The sequence below is a fragment of the Danio rerio genome, chromosome 16 (genome assembly GCF_049306965.1).
Source record: "Danio rerio strain Tuebingen ecotype United States chromosome 16, GRCz12tu, whole genome shotgun sequence".
Lineage (NCBI taxonomy): Eukaryota > Metazoa > Chordata > Actinopteri > Cypriniformes > Danionidae > Danio > Danio rerio.
Genome location: NC_133191.1, coordinates 11,527,501 through 11,550,001, shown reverse-complemented (window position 1 = coordinate 11,550,001; position 22,501 = coordinate 11,527,501). Strand labels below are relative to the sequence as shown.

General features: G+C 38.9%; 1 protein-coding gene across 2 annotated transcripts in view; it reads right to left on the bottom strand.

The window, feature by feature from the left end:
* The window catches only part of gsk3ab (glycogen synthase kinase 3 alpha b), a 47,512-nt gene that overhangs the window by 1,805 nt on the left and 23,206 nt on the right, over positions 1-22,501 (bottom strand). The window contains exons 6-10 of one of the 2 annotated variants that reach the window (XM_009292086.5): positions 14,784-14,988; positions 14,599-14,694; positions 12,271-12,457; positions 7,354-7,431; positions 2,132-2,137 (exon numbers count right to left, since the gene is read on the bottom strand). In XM_009292086.5, coding sequence (XP_009290361.1) covers positions 2,132-2,137; positions 7,354-7,431; positions 12,271-12,457; positions 14,599-14,694; positions 14,784-14,988 — 572 coding nt within the window. 2 annotated transcript variants of the gene reach the window in all.

The window sequence follows — 22,501 nt, the reverse complement described above, 5'->3', positions numbered from 1 at the left end:
AGGTCTCGAAATACTTCAAATGACAATCAAAGAATGAACTGAAATTAAGTTATTTTAATAAGAAAGTCTGTCCGAAACAAAGTTCGTTTAGAATTCATAGTTTAAAACAGGGGTGGCCAATCCTGTTCCTGGAGATCTACCTTCCTGCAGATTTCAGTTGCAACCCTTATCAAACACACCTGTCTGTAATTATCAAGTGGATTTCAGGTCCTAATTAATTGGTTCAGGTGGGTTTGATCAGGGTAGGAGCTAAGGAAGGTAGATCTCCAGGAACAGGATTGAGCACCCCTGGTTTAAAACATTTCAGCAGAGTAAAACTTTTGGATCCTAAACACCTACAAGCTACAATTGGACAATGATGATAATGTAATCGGTGAGTGTGCTCTGTAATGCCGAGTTCAGACTGCATGATTTTAGCCCCGATTTTGACTCGCTGACATATTTTGAGAAATCGCAGACAAATGCCTGAAATCACAGGTAAATCTGTGCTCCTTCATGAGAGTAACAATCACACAGTGTGACCTATCAAAGATGCAATCTGAGAAAAATCGCAGATGAGTCGCTGACATCTATGCATGCTAAATATCTGGAGCGGTCAAACTTATGCCATGTGAAATGTGTTCTGATTGAAAATAACATCGGTGATCACCTACAGCCAATGAGTGAGCAGCATCCACTAGTGGTGGTACCTGCAGGCCAGCGGGAGAATGGGGGAGAATTTTCAGTTTCAGTTTATTTGAACCCAAGAAATGAAGGAAAAACGAGAGTAAATTTGGCAGGAGCACACGTCATCTGAACCACAACAGGGTCAAAAAAGAAAAAGTTGAGGAGAAATTAATTCAAAAGCCAGATGAGCAAAATAAGTACATTTTAAACTCAATAAAGGCTTCTTTCTCGTTATGTCGTTACTAAGAAAGATATACTATAAGACATTGTGTATTTTCATGTAATTTTTTGCATGTCTTTGGTTGTGAGACGAAGTATGCAGACCGAGATAGTTGTCGGCGATTATTCCTGTTGTACAGTGATGCAGTGTGAAATCCCCTGTCGCAGATCCATCTTGCACTTTAAACAAGGCAACGAAGACACGCTAGCCCAGATAGTCATGCAGTGTGAAAACATCTGATGCGAATGCTTTAAAAATTTTGCAGTCTGAACTTTTGCATAATTTTTTTTGCATAACTCTGCCTTTTTCAACGTGCGATTGGGTCGTATCTCATATCCACTGAGGTCAGACAGGAAAACAACATCCAAGACACCACCAATTTAGCAACGTCTATACCAGGGGTGGGCAAACTCGGTTCTGGAGGGCCGGTGTCCTGCACAGTTTAACTCCAACTCTAATCAAACACACCTGCTTAAAGATTTCTAGTGATCTTGAAGACATTAGCTGCGTCCCAAATGGCACACTATACACTATGCACTCATGCACTATGTACTTATGCACTTACACACTCAACAGGATAGTATATGTATGTAGTGTCATCCCAAATGGCACACTAATGTTTTTTTACTAAGCGGAAATTCAAACCGTTTCCCTGATGACGTTTGACTGTTGCCAAATCAGTGAAATAAAAGACCGAATTATCAAATAATACCTGCCGTGAGTATTGCCGCATTTACCATCGGGAGGCGCAATAATCACTCTCGTTGGAGAATTTTGCTTTTACCATCCAAAATAAATAAAGTTATTCAACATGTGCGTCCGATAGCTCCGCCCCTTCCGCTACGTAAGCAAACCTGTGGTCGTTGAGTGCGTGAAGTGTCCATCATTACACACTTCATTTTAGCGGCTGAATGAGTGCATCATCCGGGTAATTGAAGTGCACGTTATATTTTTAGAGTTTTCAGTGTGAACACACTACTTACACTGTTTATACTACAAAATGGCGTAGAATAGTGCATAAGTATGCGATTTGGGACGCAGCTACTGATTGGCATGTTCAGGTGTTTTTGATTAGAGTTGGAGCTAAACTATGCAGGACACCGGCCCTCCAGGACAGAGTTTGCCCACCCCTGGTCTATACGCTTTGTCCTAAAACGAAGAGCAAAAAAAGAACTTAAAGTATGTTGGGGCCTTAAAGCAACACTCCGCATGTTTCTCTTGTGGCTCAACCTTGTTGATGAGTACCCGCTGCTACCAGTGTTGTAAAACTTGCAATTCCCTGCGTGTACTTGTTGACTAACCTGACAGAGCAGGTATAAGCTGACAGCTTATTTGGAAACTACGCCCACAGACCTGGTAAAATTGCCTGAAACAGGACACCGTAATAATAGTGACAGGATGCAGCAACGAGCCATTCTCAATGTCATACAATGTCAAACGATGCGATATGCAAACAACCTGCATGGCTTTATTCTTTGAGCAATAAAGAAATTATTCGCAACTTTGTCATACCAAAAGGGTATTGTTGGTTGTGGAAACACAAGCCTTGTCAAGGGAACTTGTATTGATCCATACTATACTTTAATAAACCACAGTGGAACCAAGCCATTAGATCATTCACAATTAGCTTTTTGCTAACTTCACCTGGGCTAGGAAAACTACATGCAACGAGCCTTACAGCAGATTCCACTGTTCCACTCATACTGTGCGTTCACAAGAAGTCATTAGTTTTCAATAGGAGCAGGTGGCGAGCCCCGCTGAAATTGGTGTGATGTATTATTGACTGTGTGGGGTCGAGAAGAGTTTAGGAGGCAGTTCAAGGAGAAATTAGTTCAACTTTATGGTAATGGTCTATGACAGTTCAGCGATAATGTATCGTAATGCACTACTTTTGGATAGTGTGGGTTGAGGAGAGCTGAAATTAGTTCAACTTTATGGTAATGAGCTATGACACAGTTCAGCAGCAACCTATCGAAATGTACTAGTCCACCACTTGAGAGGATTGCTGAGAATGAAGTCCAATAAAATTTGACCAAATTAGTTCCCAAGCAAATCTAAATGCAGAGGTTGATTATTGCCATTCAGATTTTCCAGTTTCTATTGTAGGATGCACATCTATATATTAACGTGAAGACCAAGGCTATTAACTGTCTTCTATAAAAAGCATGTAGAAATTAGACTAGCACTTAAAGATGAACGCAAAAGCTTCACTTAACAGACAGCTTTTAATTGGTTTATTCCATTAGAAAACATGCTCGATCAAAGTGTCAACGGCAGAGTGGCTGGAGCCAGTGATGCTCTCACCAGCAGTGTTGTGAAAAGGCTTAATTATATATGCCCATGGTTCCATTGGCAGTGATGGGCAGGGTTGTGTGAACAGGGTCACTCACCCAAAGCTGCAAGGGGGATTTCAGGCAACAACAGGCAGATCTGGAAGTCACAGTAGTGGCATTAATCTAGTTAAAGTTATTCTACCACTGGTTTTATTTTAGTGACATAATTTCAAGGTCAAAGCCTTACATAGTGCTGCTTTTAGAACAATGGTGTCCAAAGTCAGTCTTGGAGGTCTGGTATCCTGCATAGTTTAGATCCAAACCCAATCAGACACACCTGGGCTAGCCAATCAAGCTCTTAGCAGGCTTGCTAGAAATGCCCTGGCAGGCGTGTTGAGGTTGGAGCAAAACTCTGCAGGACACCAGCTCTTCAAGACTGAGTTTGTGCACCCCTGTTTTTAAAATATCAGGGTGATAGAAGAGATTAAGCTCAGGCAGATCTTAAAAAGTCCCCCGCTGTAAAGCCTGGTTTATACTTCTGTGTCAAGTGACCGGCGAAACCCACGGCGCATGCAACACGCGTAGCTGTGCATTTATACTTCTGCGCACTGGTTCTGTCCCTCTGCAATATCACTTCCGAAACGCTAGTTGGCAGTGAGATGTTTATGTTTCTCTGTGTCGAGTTTTTTCGCTGGTGTTTTGTTTATTCCGATTGATTCCTTAAATGTACCAGAGGCTCAAACTCGATCATTTTGAGGCAGGAACCGGCGGACATGCAACAACGTTAACCATGAGGTAAACACAAAACTTTCCATTCGGAGCTCCTTCACAGGACTCCACACTTGTAAACAATCCCTCAATCGGGCTCGCGGCCCTGCCCAGACTCGTCAACGCTACCAAGCAGATCAATCACAGAGCTTGCACTACGCGTCGTTGTGACGTGTGGTTATATTTTTCGAGAGGTGCGCATCAGCGACGCCGACAGCGTAGGGCTATGCGTCAACGCGTAGGCTGCGCCATAGCATACGCGTGCGCTTGATGTAGCAGTATAAATCAGCCTTAAGGTGAAGTACTTTGAGAGGGAAAAATACTGATGCTGGGAGCTGTACTACAGTGTCCATTTGGCTTACTTAGTTTCCATATGATACATATCTTTGAACAGTGGAAGGAAACCGGGGAACACAGGGAAAACCCACACAGACACAGGGAGAACATGCAAACTCTGCACAGAAATGCCAACCGGCCCAGCGAGGACCAGAGCCGGCGGTGTTCTTTCTGTGGGACAACAGTGCTAACCTTTTTGCCTAGATTGGGTGGCATGTGATTCTCTTGAAATTAGTTTAGAAATAAACTTTACATTTCAAATGATGTTTTAAATACCACAGGAAGTCAAGTTAAAAATTCTTGTTTACATATTAAAGCCAGGTTTTTCCAAAAGGTGTTTTTTAATTCATCACTACATATATCTGGGGAAAACATACAATTCTTTTAAAATAATTTTTTGTATATAATCAGGCATAATTTGTAGGGGTGTGAACCTACACTGGTCTCATGGTTCGGTTATGATTATCTTGCCATCGATTTGTTTCAATTCGATATCTCGGTGCATTGTCAATTCTTTCCATACATAATTACATTTTTTCACAACACAATAATTTTTTTAAAATTAATATCTATAAATATATTAACATTTATATATTATTTGTAATACAATTTTGTCTTTTATTACAGCAGTAAGATTAAAGTAAGAGTAAGAGTAAGAGTAAAAAAGACTGTACCTTTAATTTGACCTACTCAAAAGAAAACACTCCTTCTGAATGTATCAAACAAAACAACAATACATGCACAGAAGATAGCATGAGCATTTAGAGCAAATAAACTAATGTAAATATTATCCCGCTTGCTTTTTGAGCAAGGTCAAGAGAGTTTTTACACCCCTGTGATTGGTCATTGTCTTCAACCGCTCAACAGAAAGAGCTGCAATTGGCTTTAGTAATGAAAGCGCTTTTCACCGATGAGTGACTCTGGAAGAACAGCCGCAGATAGTCTACATGTGCATAATACGCGGTTACCACAGGTAATCCATGATAAACACAGTGGAGAAAACTTGCACCTCAGGCACGCTTATGTCTGGATCCACAAGTATCACTTTTAAAAGTTCACAAACACACCAGCGGGTCAAATGTCCAAAGCGAGAGAGAGAGAGAGAGAGGCAGAGATGAAGCTTTACAGCATTTCCCCCTAGTGGTGAAATAGCGGCTCGTGTGCTGCCTTCTTCAGTGTCAATGAAAGACTCACACAAGCAGTAAAACTGTGCATAATTATCTACCTTTTGAGTAGTAGGAGCATTTTATTTACTCAATCCCTTCGCCATTGTATTCTACTGCGACATCGCACACACATAAACAATGTCAGTACGTAATAATCGGTTATGATCTATTACTGAACCAATATCGAATTGTCCCCATTTGCAGCAAGGTGCACAGATGAAACAATTAATTTTGACACCCCTAATAATTTGCATGAACACATCTCTTTGTAAAAAAACACACACAAATCTGAAAGAAACCATAAAATCTGCTAAAGCAAATATACCAAAACCCAGAGGTGCATGAAAATGTTTTCATCAGCAGTCTCTCTTGTAAAACATTAAAAATATTGCATCTGTTCACCTGCATGCCAATCTGATCTGAGATCAGTGAACCAGGAATACAAGTTTTGCTAAATTATTAAAATCAAAAAAATTTCCTCAGGGGGATTTCAGTGAAATATTTCATTGCCTGGGGTCTGGCAGAAAAAAAATTCTGGGAATTCTTATATTACATGAACAAACATTAATAATAATAATAATAATTATAATAATAATAATAACAACAATAATAATTTTAAAAAGACATGAATTTTGGTGACACTCCACGAAGTTTAAAATAGCTGCTGCAAATGAAGAAAAAAAAAAACTAATTTATATAAAATAAATGAAACAGACAAATAGTTTCACTTAAAGTAACATTGCTTAGATAATTTGTAATACACTCAAACCAGGGGCGGACTGGCCATCTGCCAATTCTGTTAAATGCCAGAAGGGCTGGACCATTTTTTAAAATGTGGGCCGGTATGCTATTTTTTATTAATTATTTTTTGTAAGTATTGCTTTTACATACAGACAGTTTTTGTTTCTTGCAAGAGGTGAATATTATGATGATGATGATAATGATGGTATTAGTAATAATAATAATAAATGTTAAGCATTGGCCCGAATCGGTAATGGCCAGCTGGTTTCGAGATGGGCCGACCCAATCAGAGGTTACGCAGACATAATCAAAATCTGGCAAGAATGTCAAACAAACATTAGGTGCAACACAAGCTAATTGTCAGAGATGAACCGTAAAAAAAGGAAAGGCTGTGCCAAAAAGCTCAGAGAAACTTAAAAATTGCTCTAAGATCAGACGCTGCCAAATGCATAAAATTAACTGAAATAGTCTCAAAAGGGGGCAGCACAATGGGTAGCGCTGCCACCTCACAGCAAAAAGATCAATGGTTCGAGCCTCGGCTGGGTCATTTGGTGTTTCTGTGAGGAGTTTGCATGTTCATGTGCGTTTCCTCCTGGTTTCCCTCACAAGTCCAAACACAAAATAAATATCTATTAAATATCTATTACATATGGTACTGCTTATATTATTTTACCATTTGTACACCTATAAAAGTAGTGAATGTGCGTGTCCGAGGGTGGGGCTGTGTCGATGTGATAATGTGGGCTGATGTGGCTACAGCGCCAGGGCTAATTTTTAGTCCCAGTCCGCCCCTGACTCAAACAAACCGAGATGACAAATCATTATCCTGTATGTTTTCTTTATTTACAAACGCATGATGGGTTTATTGCAGGCACACAAATGAACGTAAACTCTTTACAGTTTCCAATGAAGTCTAATTCCAATCTGTTCAAGCAAAAATGGCAAGGGTGTTTTTCTATCTGTTTTTTTAAAAAACCTTGAAATCATTAAAGAAATCAGCTACTGCCAATATCTCTGACCAACACTGACACACTTTATCATTGTCTATCTGCAGCACCGTACAGTATACTGTAGCATAAAAATAAAAACCGAAGTATACTTCAGGGCACGAGCATTCACAAATCCACACAGACTGACATGAAGGGTAAATCAAAGGCACTGTGTTTGTAAGTGTGATCAGTACCGTGCGAGGCAGGTGTCGTCTGCGAGCGAGCATGTGGAGGAATGAGAATGGAGTTCAACTGTGGTTGGATAGACAGCTCTGTAGGAGGGGAGAGAAAGACAGAGATTAGACAACAACGTGAGTAGGCTACATGCCAAAAACAAGATTCCTTTGTATTTGAGCACGCTATAGAATACACCAGACATGTCACTCGTATTGTTTTGAATGGGGGAAAAAGTGTAACGTTCAATATGGCGAATGAAGCCCCGCCTACTAGTACAGGAGCCGATCATCGATCGCTATAGACTGACGTTTCCTATGGGGGAGAAGCTCTAACCAGATGTGTGCTTATTTGACAGTTTTTTTGTAATCAACACACACTGGAATCTCAGCAAATACTTGCTTCACAGACATAAGAAATATCTCCACATAAAGCTTGAAATTTGCACCTTTTAATGAAGCAACTCTACTTGAAAACAAAAGTTTTTTGCTTTCGTAATCTGTATGAAACGAACACGAGGTACAGTCCGTCCTGTCTAACGCACATCACATGACAGCAACTACTCAAACGGCCACAAACTTGTAAACAAAGAGACGTCGCTGTCATTTTATACAGGAGACTTGCCATCAAGACAGAGTTGTGAATTACTTCCGAAGACCAGCACGATCAGACAATCATTATTCAGAGAACGATCATGTGTAACACGGCTGTAAATGGTGTTGGTGCCGTGATCTCGTTCTTTTCAAGTACACATGCGCATTAGCTTGGGCAACCTGAAAAAATGCTGTTTAGAAACGAAACTTATGAGACAGTTGTTGTTTATTTTAATGGTGATTCCAAATATGTAATGTAATCATACGCTTGGCAAAGAGTTTTGGAGAATTTGATGTTTCCCATCAAAAGAAAAAGCCATTTAAAGCGTTTCAAAAATGTCCGCCAAGTGAAATGACTCGTCTTAGAGACTTTGATTAGAGTCACAGAAATTGAAAGTCACCGCTAACAAATTGATGTTACCTTCCAAGATTCATAATTTTGAGGTATGTGTTGTAATGAGTTTAATGAAAAATGTATCCCAGGGTTCCTAATTTAAACCAAATGTCAAGTTTCCTAATCTAATAAGCTGAATGTCCATCACATCTAATGAATAGATAAATAGGCCACTGTTGTGCCTGTATATTAATAATAGAATATTCAAATAATATTTTCAATTCATTATTGACAACAACAAAAGATCATTCAACACCAATTTTGAAACAAATGTGAGGTACTGTTTGTGTGAAAGCAAAGTGCTGCTTCTCCCATATTTGATAATTATTTTGAACACCCAGACTTTTTTGAGACCATTTGGAAGCCAAAGCTTCAAAATGTAGGTTACTCTGGCATGTTAGCCTTAGCTGACAGGTAGACTTGTGACTGAATTTGACGTGAATGTCAGTTGAGGAGCATGAAAAAAGAATTAAATGGAGCCGAATATTAGCCTAATCATAACAACGCGTGTTAAATTATTTTATTTGTATAGAAATATTTGGGGAAGTAAATATAAAAGTCGACCAATATTTGTTTTAAATAGAGTAACTGTAGATAAAAGCAAATATTGTTTTTAAACACAATATAAGAATTTTCTTTCTTTATGATAACTGACAATGAGTGTGTTTACGGGTACATTAACAATGTCAGTAGACTGTAAAAATGTAAATCTGTTTTCCATTTTTCATTAATGATTAAAACTCGAACCGATCATCACAGCTAGATTTGTGTCCCTTACACTTGGGTCTGTGCGATTAATTGAAATAGATTCGTAATCGATATAAAATATTGCTATAAGCAAAAAAAGCAAAAGGCTGCAATAGGAATACAACAAAAATGTAAATTCAACATATTCATGTGCAATGGAATATGTTCATACAAACAGATTTTGGAACGAGTTCAAAGTTCAAAAAGCACATTTAGTGGAATTAGCCACATTGTAATGTAATGTAGTGTGTATTTATATAGCGCATTTATCATGTATGGTCTTACACCCAAAACACTTCCCAATCATGAGGGGGGTCTCTCCACACAACCCCCAGTGTGCAGCATCTACTTAGGGTGCTTTCACACCTGCCCTATTTAGTCTGGTTGAATCGCACTAGAGTTCGTTTCCCCTCCTGGTGCCGTTCATTTGGGGAGGTGTGAATGTAGCAATCGTACTCGAGTGCACACCAAAAGTGGACCAAAAAAAGCGTACAGAGACCTCCTGTGCCTTTTTTGAAGTAATCTAGCTGCCGTAGGCCAATGCGCTGTGTATTATGGAATGTGAAGGAAAATATTTGTTGACAGCGCTTTACCAAGAGCGAGAGAGAAAAACATTGCCTGATGATCGTGAGTAATATTTCTGGAAGATGACCATGTCGCAGTTTAGCAAAATTAAAATTTTTACATTTAGTCATTTAGCAGACGCTTTTATCCGAAGCGACTTACAAATGAGGACAAGGAAGCAATTTACACAACTATAAGAGCAACAATGAAAAAGTATGTAAAGTGTAAGAAGCAAAACATTAGTAATATATATGTATTTTTTTGTAATACAGTTAGGGGTGGAGCCAGAGAGGCAATTGCAGATTAGGAAGGGAAGTGGAAACTAAATAGTTGAGTTATTAGTCGCTTCTTGAAGACCGCGAGTGACTCTGCAGATCTGATGCAGTTAGGGAGTTCATTCCACCAACTGGGTAGATTTAATGCGAGAGTTCGGGAAAGTGATTTCTTCTCTCTTTGGGATAGAACTACGAGGCAACAATTATTCACAGAACGCAAGTTTCTGGAGGGCACATAAATCTGCAGAAGTGAGAGCAGATAAGAAGGAGCAAAGCCAGAAGTCGCTTTGTAAGCAAACATCTGAGCTTTGAATTTGATCAGAGCAGCAACTGGCAGCCAGTGCAAACGGATGAGCAGCGGAGTGTCATGTGCTCTTTTAGGTTCATTAAAGACCTCTCGTGCTGCTGCGTTCTGAAGCAGCTGAAGAGGTTTGATAGAGTTAGCTGGAAGCCCGGCTAGTTGATAGTTGCTATAGTCCAATCTGGAGAGAATTAATTCACACCTCTTCCTGAAGTGACTAATGATGCACCTTCGCCGTTTGTAATGCTTTAAAACATCAGCACAGTCGTAGCTCCATAGTCAAAAGCGACATTTTGAGTCTGCCAGTTTGTTTACTTGCGGGACCTCCATTGGCATTTTCCCGCACGTTAAATCTGACCAACCGAAAAGCAGTTTAGGCAGGCCCGGATTGGCTAATCGGGAGGACCGGGAGAATTCCCGGTGGGCCGGTCTGTTTTTTTGCCGCAAGGGCCGGTGTCCCTAGCTCCAGAATCTGTTGTTATCAGCAGTCACACTTTTTTAATTTTATTTATTTACTTGACCACAGTCTTCTTATTCATTATTTTACCGCAGCTCTGCTCTTTTGATATATAACCAGCCTGCAGGTTAATAATGATATAACTCAGATGAGTCACTGCTTGATATACAACTGTTGTGGTCGAGTGGTTAGCACGTTAGATTACGACGCCGCCGACTCGGGTTTGTTCCTCATCTGAGTATGTTATTATTATTATTATATTTTTTTCATTTTTATTGTTAAGACATATAATACTGTTAGGGTTGTTGAACATTTAAAGTTCTAAAGCAGCTGTTTTCTCAAAAAAGACATGATAGTGTAATTAGAAACTGATTTGGAAATGACCTTATTTTAATATAGTCAGTCGTGAACTGAGGTGGGCCGGTCTGAGGCTTGAAACTCCAGGGCTGAAAAAGAGTCCCACTCCGGCCCTGAGTTTAGGAAATATGTTTAATAACATCTGGCCAATGAGTGATATGGATTTTGTCAGGTGACTGCATTTAGGTACTTTTCAACTGATTCAGACCAAAGCAATCAGTGTGGTGTGAAAACAACCCAAAGATGGCAGAATATGCTACAATATATAATTTTTTGCCCTTGGTACAGACCAAATGAAGCGAACAACAGATGTGAAAGCACCCTTAGATGATGCGATGGCAGCCACAGGACAATGGTGCCAGTGCAGTCTCCACACACCAGCTATTGGTGGAGTGAAGAGACAGCGATAGAGCCAATTCAATGGATGGGGATGATTAGGAGGCCATGGACTGTACGTGCTGATGGAGGGATTTTGGCCAGGACATTAGCATTTTAGCTCTATTCACACATAAAAATGGTAAGTTCGCTCTTGCAATTTTCCCAGAATGAGAAGTTGTAACATTTCCAGTATACTACTAGAATTCTGCTCTGTGTGAACAGCACAATTTTTTATTTACCGGTAAATCGGTTGCGTTAATGTTACAGCAATTTACCTGCATTACTGTTTGAAAGGATGCTATTGTCTTATAGTTAGCCATTCTAAATTGCCAATTTGGTGTTTAATGAAACTAATACTTTCAGGATTCAAAAGCTCATAGATCAAGAAAGCGTTTTTCAGTCAACACGCAGTAAGCAATTACAAAGTGAGGTAAAGCATGACAAAATACCAGCACGTTAATACCAGGTGGAAACAGAGCCTTAATGACATGCCTAAATAGCTTCAGCCCAACACAATTACTCACCAAACGGAGAACAACTACTCTGCTGTGTTTACTTTTAGGTTCATTAGACTTGGATCCGTCTAATTAATACTGACTGGTTGTTTATTTGACAACATGCAGTTAAGTTAAAGACACACTTTCTCGACTGGACGAGAGCTTTTGTTTAAATGTTCTTATTAAAATATGGTCAAGGCTTGCAAATCATCTCGCTAGATTTATTCACCACTTCAGAGTATCAAAGCGCAGAGCGTTCCTGATGCGTATGAGATATAAAGAGACAGACGAAGAAAGCGAGAGTGTGCATCTCCGATTACTCTCCGCCGTGGTGTATGTGCAATGGAAGTGACAGTTCTTTCAGCTTCACTCACCCACAGGGCTGAAGTTGAAGAGCTGGGGAAGTTCTCGGCCATTAGGCAGACGGGCATTGGGCTGGCGCAGCTCATCAAAGAAGGCGTGTGCGCAGGCCTCCAGCGGAGAGAGCCGCGTCACCGGCGTGTACTCCAGCAGACGAGAACACAACGAGATGGCTTCTGGAGGAGTCCTCGGCTTAAACACCTGACACAAAAACACACAGTCACATCTGACCTGTTTACACATTAATGACCTTCGAGCAGCATCAGGTATTGTTTAACCTACTGATGCATTTGGGCAACCAAAAATATTATTTTAAAAAGGCTTTGAAAGGCTGAAATCGCTGACAGCAAAAGCAAAATTTGTGTTTTGACTATGCCTTTTGTTGTACACAACATGAACAAAAGTTAAATATCAGCAGTGGGAACACTGGGACTGATTCAATAATTTCAAATCAATCTTAAAATGTCAAATGAGATCACACCGAATGCGCTTTTTGCATTGAGAGGCACCATTTTTTAATGATTTACTAACAGCCGTGAGTGTTTTGTGCACTGCTTATGTGCCCTGTGCAGCTTGCGTTTTTTGCCGTACTTTAATCTGTTGTGGTGATACAATAGTTGCTATGGTAACACAACAAGTGTAATATAAACAAACTACCCAGTGCTTTAGTTTTTTTTTTTTTTTTTTACAATATACAGTATATTTTTCTACAATTCACCATACTTTACTGTAGTAAAACTACACTGCATTTCATTTTATCAGTTCACTATTCTTAATACTACAATATGCTGAAGCATCTCTGGAGAGCAAAAGCACGAAAGGAGTCCGACAAAGCGAGAGCAGATTATTCGCACGTGAGCTGCCAGTGTTTTGAGAGCTCGCGAGCAGTTTTGCCCACGAACGGAGGAAACCGGCGCGTGAGCAGAGATTCGCTCTCTCGTATTACAGCGCTCCCGACTTCTAAAACTGTGCTTACGACATTTGTCAGTGAAATAACGGCATACTCTGCCAGCCGAAATCATGTTGCGCACACTCAAAGCGAACTTCCGCAAACACAGCGACGATGTCACATTCGTTAATAACTATATCACATATAGTTTAATAACAGAAAGCTGATTGGCTATTGCAAGTTGACCTTTTTGTAGTTGTAATACTGCAAATTACAATTGGACTGGTGAAATAAACTACAACACCCCAAAAACCTAGCAACAACAACAAAAAAGAATTTAAATGAGCATTAGATGTAGCGTTACATAGACATCGCAAAAATAAGACCTGTGCAAAATTATTTAAGACCTAGAACAGCGAATTTAAGACTTTAAGGCCTTAAATTTCGATTTTAAAATTGTAGACTTTAAGATCCTGTGGGAACCCTGTTTACATCATCCTGAACTGTATGACTTCACAAATCTCGAACATCACAATATTATTAAATATTATAATCAGGTTTGGGAGATGTCGACCTATTTAGCATCGTACAATGTCTAATGTGAAACATCACGATGGACGATGGCATTGTCGTCATCGGCAGGGGTGAATTAATTACTTATGAAAGGGTTAATAACAGAAGTAAAACAGCGGTGGTATAGTTACTTTGCATTGCAGGACTAAAGAAACGTTTTTATTCACTCGCCTTTTTTAGATCATTCATTTTTCCATCTGTTGCCATGTATAGCTGCGTTGCAAAAAAGCTTTTCTCAGTTATTTCATCTTGTTTCCAGTCCAAATATTTAAATCAAGATTACTAGACAAGAAAAATAGCATGAGAAAAAGAAGTGATGCTTAAAACTTCTGTATATCTCATTATTAAAAATATTTTTCCTACCCCATTGGCAAATAATTTAGCTTGTTTTAAGCAAACAATCACTTAATTTTGACGTTTTTTTTTTTTTCAGAAACCGAGACATCATTTCTTATGCTATTTTTTGTGTTTAGTATGTATCTTCAATTTAAGATTTTTTTTTAAATATTGGATTGAAAACAGGACATAACTACAAAGTTTTTTTTTTAATTAATTATTTTTTATTATAACAGCTCAGGCTTGTTCAAGGACAACATGTTGGTGCACTTTCTAAAGATTTTAGTTCTGTTTTTAAATAAAGGGTTGGAAATGAATGCTTTTCTTTTTTATCTGATTTATCGATTAATCCAAAAAAAATTGATTAATCGATTATTAAAATAATCGTTAGTTGCAGCCCTACATTGAATATCCTTTCTTTAGGTTTAATTTTTGCCCAATTGAAAACAATTTCTGTATATTTTCAGCATCGCTAGTAATCTCCTGCAAAGTAATACGTTTTCTTTCCGTGAGCGGAACAAAAGGTCAGATACACGTGTTTCACCTTAGTCCAAGGGTGTGCTTTGATCTGTGGGAATTTAAACTCTGTGTAGTTGGGGTTCATCTCTCGGATCTGTTCTCTTGTGGGGGTCCCCAAAACCTAAAGAGAGTGGACAGAGATAGAATTATTGTGAGTGTTGTGTGTTACTTCTCAAAAACACAGCACAGCAATGTAGCTCCGGCACTCACCTTGATGATCTCCACTAACTGGTCCACTCCACTGTCACCGGGGAATATGGGCTGTCCCAGAAGCAGCTCCGCTAATACACAGCCGGCTGACCAGATATCAATGTTGGATGTGTAATCCGTGGCTCCGAATATTAGCTCAGGAGCACGGTAATACCGGGAACAGATGTATGACACATTTGGCTCTCCACGAACTAACTGCTTTGCACTGTGGAAATCAAACAATAGGGAATTTTAAACCACTACAAAAGAACAACACGCACAACAATTAGAAGTAATGAAGGGAGTTGCACTTGACAAATTTGCACCTCTAAAGCACTGCTGAATAACAGTTGTTTTAAAAGGTGCTGTATGGAAGTTTTTGACTCTACTAAAGCATAGAAATACCATAATTTGTTAGCAGACATTTAAGAATCATGCAAAGTGAACATAGTTGTTTGTGTGGAAAAAGAAAATGCTAAGGTCAGATATTCTCATTTGAAAATGTTTATTCTGTGTTGGAATGTCTGTAGTCTGTTTCCATTAACCTATTTTTATGCAAATTTTGGATATGCGCATAAAAACAGTTGATAAAAATGAGAAGATAAACTTTTTATTCGATAAGAAAAGATGCGCATAAACTATAATGGAAACACTCTTACCGAACAAATTCTAGTGTGTGCATTAAAAAAGGTCATGTGGTTTTGTTGTAAGAGATCATGTCATGATAAAAATGTGCGTGAATGGATAAACCAGTAGGCTGAGCACATTGTAAAACATCTGAAATGTTGTTTTGGTCATTCTAAAACGCCTTAACCGTTTCAGTATTAGATTGTTCCTTGTTTACCCTCTCTTTTCCAATTTTGTTCATGCATATTTTAATAATTTGCTTATTATATCGTACATTATAATCAGTATTTTATGCCAGTGGCTAATCTCCTCGATAAGAGGGCCTATTGACCACTTCTGTACACACTGCTCTCTGGTTTAGGAAAGGCTCTCCTCTCCACAGCAGTCATCTCAGTCCCCAGTTAAAAAGTTTTTTTTTTTTTTATCATTGTAAATGGGGACATAGTAAATGTGGGAAGACCTTATCCTATGCCAGCAAACAGATATTTCTTTTTAAAAACATTAAATTCTAGCACAGTCACAGTTTGTTTGTGTTAAAAAGCCTTCTTTAATTCGTATTGTTCATTTTTTATTTGGAATTAATTTTACATTTGTAATTTAAGTGAATCGTCAAAGAGTCTTCTTTAGTTTGTATTATTCACTTTTTTTTAGATTTTATTTTAAAATTCCAATTTAGTTACTGCAGAACATATTTTTTGTAAAAAAATAACAAAATAAAAGTTAAATAAAATTGTACCGCATTTGAGAAAAAATAAAAGGGTCTTTGTTTAACTCAAGTTTGTCTCAAATAATTTAAAAAAAAAAAAAAAAAAGACTATTCATAAGATTAGTATCATGATTGGTATCGCATCGTGAGTCAGATGAATTGTTACACCCCTAATATTAATAAGTTAATTGCATGTAAGACAATGCAAACATGAGAACAGCGGCGGAATACTGTTCAGAACAATGTGCAATACCAGATACATTTTCCACAAATGTGTGAAACTTGAGTCTTCCACATTCTGTTTGAACTCAGTCATGTTGGCCAATAAGAAAGGAGAAAACAGCGCACACGCTGACATCACAAGTTGTAGCGTCCACATGACCACACTGCACTCAAGAGTTTTGGAAAATCTTCACCCTGGCCAGAGTTTTCAGAAAGACAGCAAAGCCATGTGAAAACCTCAGTGTTACACCCGTGCTTATGTGGATATGGCCTCAGTCATTCATTCCCATTTGAAACCTCCAGGTAAGTATATTGAGCAGGGTTGGAAGTAAACTCTGAGGGCCTCCAGGAGTTTGAAACCCCTGCATCAAAGGGATAATTTAGAAACCTTTAAATTGTTTTCATTTACATACCCAACTTTTTTTCTCCTGATAAAAAATTATAAATGTTGGTAACTGAACTGTTAATGTTTGTCTTCCATTATAGAAAATAAAATAAAAAATCTGAAGTGACCTGTCCTATTGCTGTTGTTGCTCAAGGGCTAATTACACTTCAAACTTGTTATTGTTTGATGCAGCTACTACTCACAGACAAAAGCGGACCAAACACCACAAGACCACACTGGAAGGACACGGCATGTGATGGAATGGGATTTCTCTTGTCAAATTCAACGCAGGTACAAAATAGTCACTAAACAACTGCCATTACCATGACATAGAAGCGAATCTGTACTGAATGGCAAGATCTTTAACACAGAACATCAATCCACATAACTTGGGAACACCCATCTCTTACAGGACCCAACATGCATGTTAAGGCCCAACATTTGCTTAAAATGAAATGGTAGAATTAACTGCTGTAACAATTTCAGACAAGGCCACAGTGAGGCTGGTTTGCGGCTTCAACAGTTTAAACTGTTTGTCAAAATGAATTTGCTCCTAAAGAACTTTAAACAATCGTTGGTCAGTGGAAATTTAGTTAAAGGCACTGTGTCTCTGGAAAGTTTGTTGAGGTCAAATGCAAGTAGAAAAGCAACATATAGGGGTGAAACCATTCATTTTTAAAAATCCAATCGTACTGTCACACAACCAAACAAAGAGCATAATTTTTTTGTTGTTATTTTCTTTTAGCACTCGGAAGCTAGTGTTTAGAGTTTTTTGTTATCTGACTGGAATTAACCAAGCAGACTTGATTTGCCTGTACATTCATAAGCTGAGAACACATGCTAGATGACAAAACACAATGTCAAACTCAAATATCAAGCCGCCTACAGAGTACTGTTTTAAAAGACAGGGTGAGGATAAAGACAAGAAAAGGAATACAGAGGAAGAGGAAAAAAGTCTACTGAAATTTAAGACAATGCCACGACTTTCCCACTGTAACAATACCTGCTCGAGGCTGCACTCTCTCAACCATTTTCCACACTCGGGTACATTCAAGCTGCTTGAAGCAGTTTGTTATGGTGTGCTACAGCCCACCACAGCCTATTCAAACCAATCAGTTTAACTGTGTTCATTTATCCAGAGTTTGCAGCAGCTATTTCACAGATAAACTGGCATGCTTCAGGTTTTATCAGTTTTAAGAATCCAGCAGTGTGGTACACACTGAATATTCACTAATGCATAGATTTCTTTCTCAGCTTACAAAAGTTTTTTTATGCACTTGTGATTAGGGTTGGGTACCGAAACTCGGTGCCAAAAGTACCTTTGGAATCGGATCAAATCAGCATATGAATTTCGGCACCTAATTTCAGTGCTTCAACAAGAACATAAAGCAGGTCGCGCACCTGAAGTGCCGCTCTGAGACGCGCAGTGCCAAGCATTTTAGAATTCTCAAGTCTGCGGCTGTTTGTGGTGCCCAGCCACGACTCATGACTGTTCATATTTCTGCCATGCCACAGAGCGCCATCTGAATAGTTTCATTTTAAATAACATGGGATTGTGCAAGTCTAGTGTGTGATACTATCGTCATGTGTGCGCCTTGCCGCGGCTCTAAGAGGCGCATCAGCTGTGTGACGCCCTTAAGAAGCATAAAGGGGTGCATTAAAGGCACAGATAAGCAAGTGTTGTGTCACACTATCACTAAATGTTTAATTCTAAACAGTTTTGAGGAATACCGATGTCAGGCGTTTGTTATTGTAGCTTATAAAAGGCAAAGCACGCAGTACGGTGCATGCAGCGAGCGACTCACTTCATCAACACGCATAATCGCGTTCATCTAATTTGCTTAAACTAAGCATTCTAAAGCATGGCTATATTTTACAAGCAACGATTCTGACACACAAACATGCAGCAGATGTTTCAGAAAAGTTGCGTGTAAGGGGGAAAGCACGTCAAACTTAAATGTGAGAGCACATGGAATCAACTTAAAGGTGAGGAATGGATTGTCTTGACAGCTTGTGACATTATCTGGCTACGTTTACGTGAACACCAATACTCTAATTTAATATGATTAAGACAACACTCTGATCAAGAGTCTACTACGTAAACAGTGATTTTTGATTATCTTAAAGGACCACAGACACAAACTGCTGAGGAAACATTAGGTTAGTGATGCAATGGCATTAATGGATCTATATGCTATAACATGTAACAGGAAACCATGAATGTAACATTCAAAAAGCAGCTTATGTAAACACCTGAATCATATTATTGTCTTATTCAGATAAAGGCAAATCATTAGATCACTGATGTCCATGTAAAAGCAGTCACAAGCCCCAAACCCAGAAAAAAGGTGTTCCCTGATTTTGATTATTGCCTTTCCACAGGTTTGTAGTAAGCTAATGTAATGTTAATAAGCATAATGCAAATCTTGCATTCATGCTAACAAACAACTGAACAAAAGAAATATATTAATGCAATTCAAATATATAAAATATGTATTGATGTTTACTTTGAACGTATTATAAATATATATTTATATTGTTCAATTATAATGATATATATATATATATATATATATATATATATATATATATATATATATATATATATATATATATATATATATATATATATATATACACACACACACACACATACACACACACACATACATACATATATATATATACATGCATACATACATATACACACACACACACATATATATATATATATATATATATATATATATATACATTTATTTATTTATATTTATTTACATTTTTTTTTTGGTCGATTAATTTTCTGTCTAAAAAGTATCTGTTCAGACACCATTTTGGCACTGGTTCTGTTTTAAAAGCATCGATTTAGCACCGGTTTCGAAAAAAACCTAAACGACACCCAACCGTACTTGTGATGCAACATATAAGCTAAATGCAAATAAAGTAACCTCAAAATATCCATCTTTAAAAGACAGTCAGTCAAGTCTGAGTCGGAAGTGCAATTAAACACTTGTGGAAGAGTTCTGAAAATGACAGCAGCCTAAATTAATATGCTGCCATCATTATCATTAATCAACAAGAAACTAAATTAGAACTCTAACACTAAACTGATGTCATTTATCACAATAAGCTGTCTATCATTAAGCTCATGGGCCTCATTCTTTCAGTTTTTTGGACCTTGAATATTTCTAGAAACACTGTAAATGGCAGATTAGGAGACTATGTATTTTATCCAGATGAGTCTGTATATACTGACACACACTAAAGAATTGCTGGTGGAAATCATACTTGTAATTATACAGGAGTCAAACACATTTTACTACGAAAACTCCATGACCTTTCTATTTTTCCAGGACTTTCAAATACATTTTCATGACCTAATGTTTTATGTAATGTCTACATATATGTGGTACATAATAAGAAAAACAATCAATGTTTAAATGCATACCAGCATTTCATAAAACATGCAGCAATCTATTTAGTTGACATTTATTTTTATATCTATGTAAAATGGATTTAGATAATGCTTTTACAGCTCTAATAATGTGAGAGCATGCTTTTGGCCAAAAACAAAAAAGTAGTAAGGGTAGCACCAACTAGTCAACTTTAATGCTTTGCAGTGGCGCTTTTTGATTGACGTCAACTAGTCACGCTGAGCAGATTAGGTGGCTTGACCTGAACTACAGGGCAGCTTTACACATGAAGTGCAATTCAGTGAATGAAACTGCCCTCAGATTATTTAAACTAATAACCAAGATGAGCCAGTAAGTTGGCTCAAAACAGCAAACTTGAGCATGATTTTGAGCAGCTTTTCAGCGCCCACAATGACAGCCCTAAGATATGCATGCGAGCATGCCTTTGAGAGCGCAATAAGGCTTAAGGCTGTTTTATACTTCTGTGTCAAGTGATCGACGTGACCCGCGGCGCCTGCTTTGCACATTTCAGTCAACGAAAATACCTCTGCTTGCTGTTTGTGCTGCTGGGCAATAACACTTCCGAAACACTAGCTGGCAGTGAGGTTTTTATGTTCCGAGTTTCTTGGCTGGTGTTTTGTTTTTTCTGAACGCTACCTTAATGTACAAGTAGCTAAAACTTACCAATCTGGAGGGGGGAACCAGTGGATGTGCAACAACATTAATCATAAGGTAAACACAAAACAAAACTTTCCATTTGGAGATCCTTCACAGGACTCGACATTTGTAAACACTCGCTCAGACAGGTTCACGTTAGGCATGGGACGATAACCGCGTTCAAGGTATACGGCGGTTAGGAAAAGTCAAAGTTTTAAAACCGGCAAAGTTTTCTGCTATACCGTTCCTAAGGTATGAGTGCAATTTTTGTATATTTTTTTTTTTGGGATAACAGGATCTCCTTTAGAAAAGATCTCCAAAGATGCCGTTTTAGGGCCTACTCACACTATGCCATCCGTACCGTGCCCAGGCCCGTTTCCCGGATTGTTTGAGAAGTGTAAGTGCGCTCAAGCAAGGTTCACTTGGCCGGCCCTGGCCCGGTTGGAAGAGGTGTGCCTGAGCGCGGTTCACTTGGGCTTTGGCACGGTACGCTTGTGTGTGAGTGCAAAACGCGCCAAAGCCCGAAACTGAAAGAGAGACGTGACTTTTAAGGGGCTGTTTCATATGGATTTATTAATCATTCTTACGGTTCAGTGAACGCAAACTGCCTTAGTTTATTAAATACGCAAACCCCTTTACTACACGACAGCTGTGCGGCTTCAGCAGACCTCCTCATTCCTGCAGCACGAGAGCTTTTTTGATTGTTTATGAGCGGCAAAAGAGGCGAATCTGTTCGGCGAAATATCTGACTGCGTGTCCCCGCATCCCTAAGGACTGTTTGGCGAAATATTTGACTGCATGTCACTGCATAACAAACGACTGAAACGATATAACTAGAGAAATCTCCACTGTGCTGCTGAGTGAGAGAGCGCTACTCACTGAACAGCGCAGCAGCGATGACGTAAGCGTGCCGAGGCCCGTTTGTGGTGTGAGTGCGGGCCGTCGGGGGAGACTGGAGGGGGGACAAGCGTGCTTTGGCCCGGTTCGAGGCAACTGTACATAGTGTGAGTACAGCCTTAAAGGGCACCTATGGTGAAAAATCTACTTTTAAAGCTGTTTGGACAGAGATGCAAGTATAGTGTATATACCGTCATATTGGGGTGAAATAAACAAACTCAGTCATTTTTTCCAAATTTAACAACATAAAAATGGTGGACCAATTGGAGCATTTTTCAAATCAACCACAACTTGACGTAGGAGTGCGTTCCACCCACCCACCTATATTGATTGACAGGTGCGCGCATTGACGTGTCTCCGTAGTTCCACATATAATTATATCAACAAGACAGGATGAGCGCAAAGCAACCGGGAATAAAAGGTCTGTTCAGTTTGTTAGGGTCATCAATCATCATCAAACGTGATCAAGAGTGAGTTTTACAAGTTTAACATGTTTGAAAACAGTGCCTGTGTGTAATGAAGTACAGCCATTCACTTCAGATTCACTTCATCAGCACAGCCGCGTATCTCTCTGTCTCAGTGTGTGTGTGTGTGTGTCTGCGCTATGTGTGTGTGTGTGTGTGTGTGTGTGTGTATATATGTGTCTGCGCTATGCGTATGTGTATTTGTCTGCGCTATGAGTGTGTGTATTTGTCTGCACTATGTGTGTGTGTGTATTTGTCTGCGCTATGTGTGTGTGTGTGTTCTCGCTGTGTGTGTGTGAACTCATTGTAGCAACTCCACAAAAAAAAATGCATAAAATACTGATTGGTAACGTTCTTACTGTAGTATT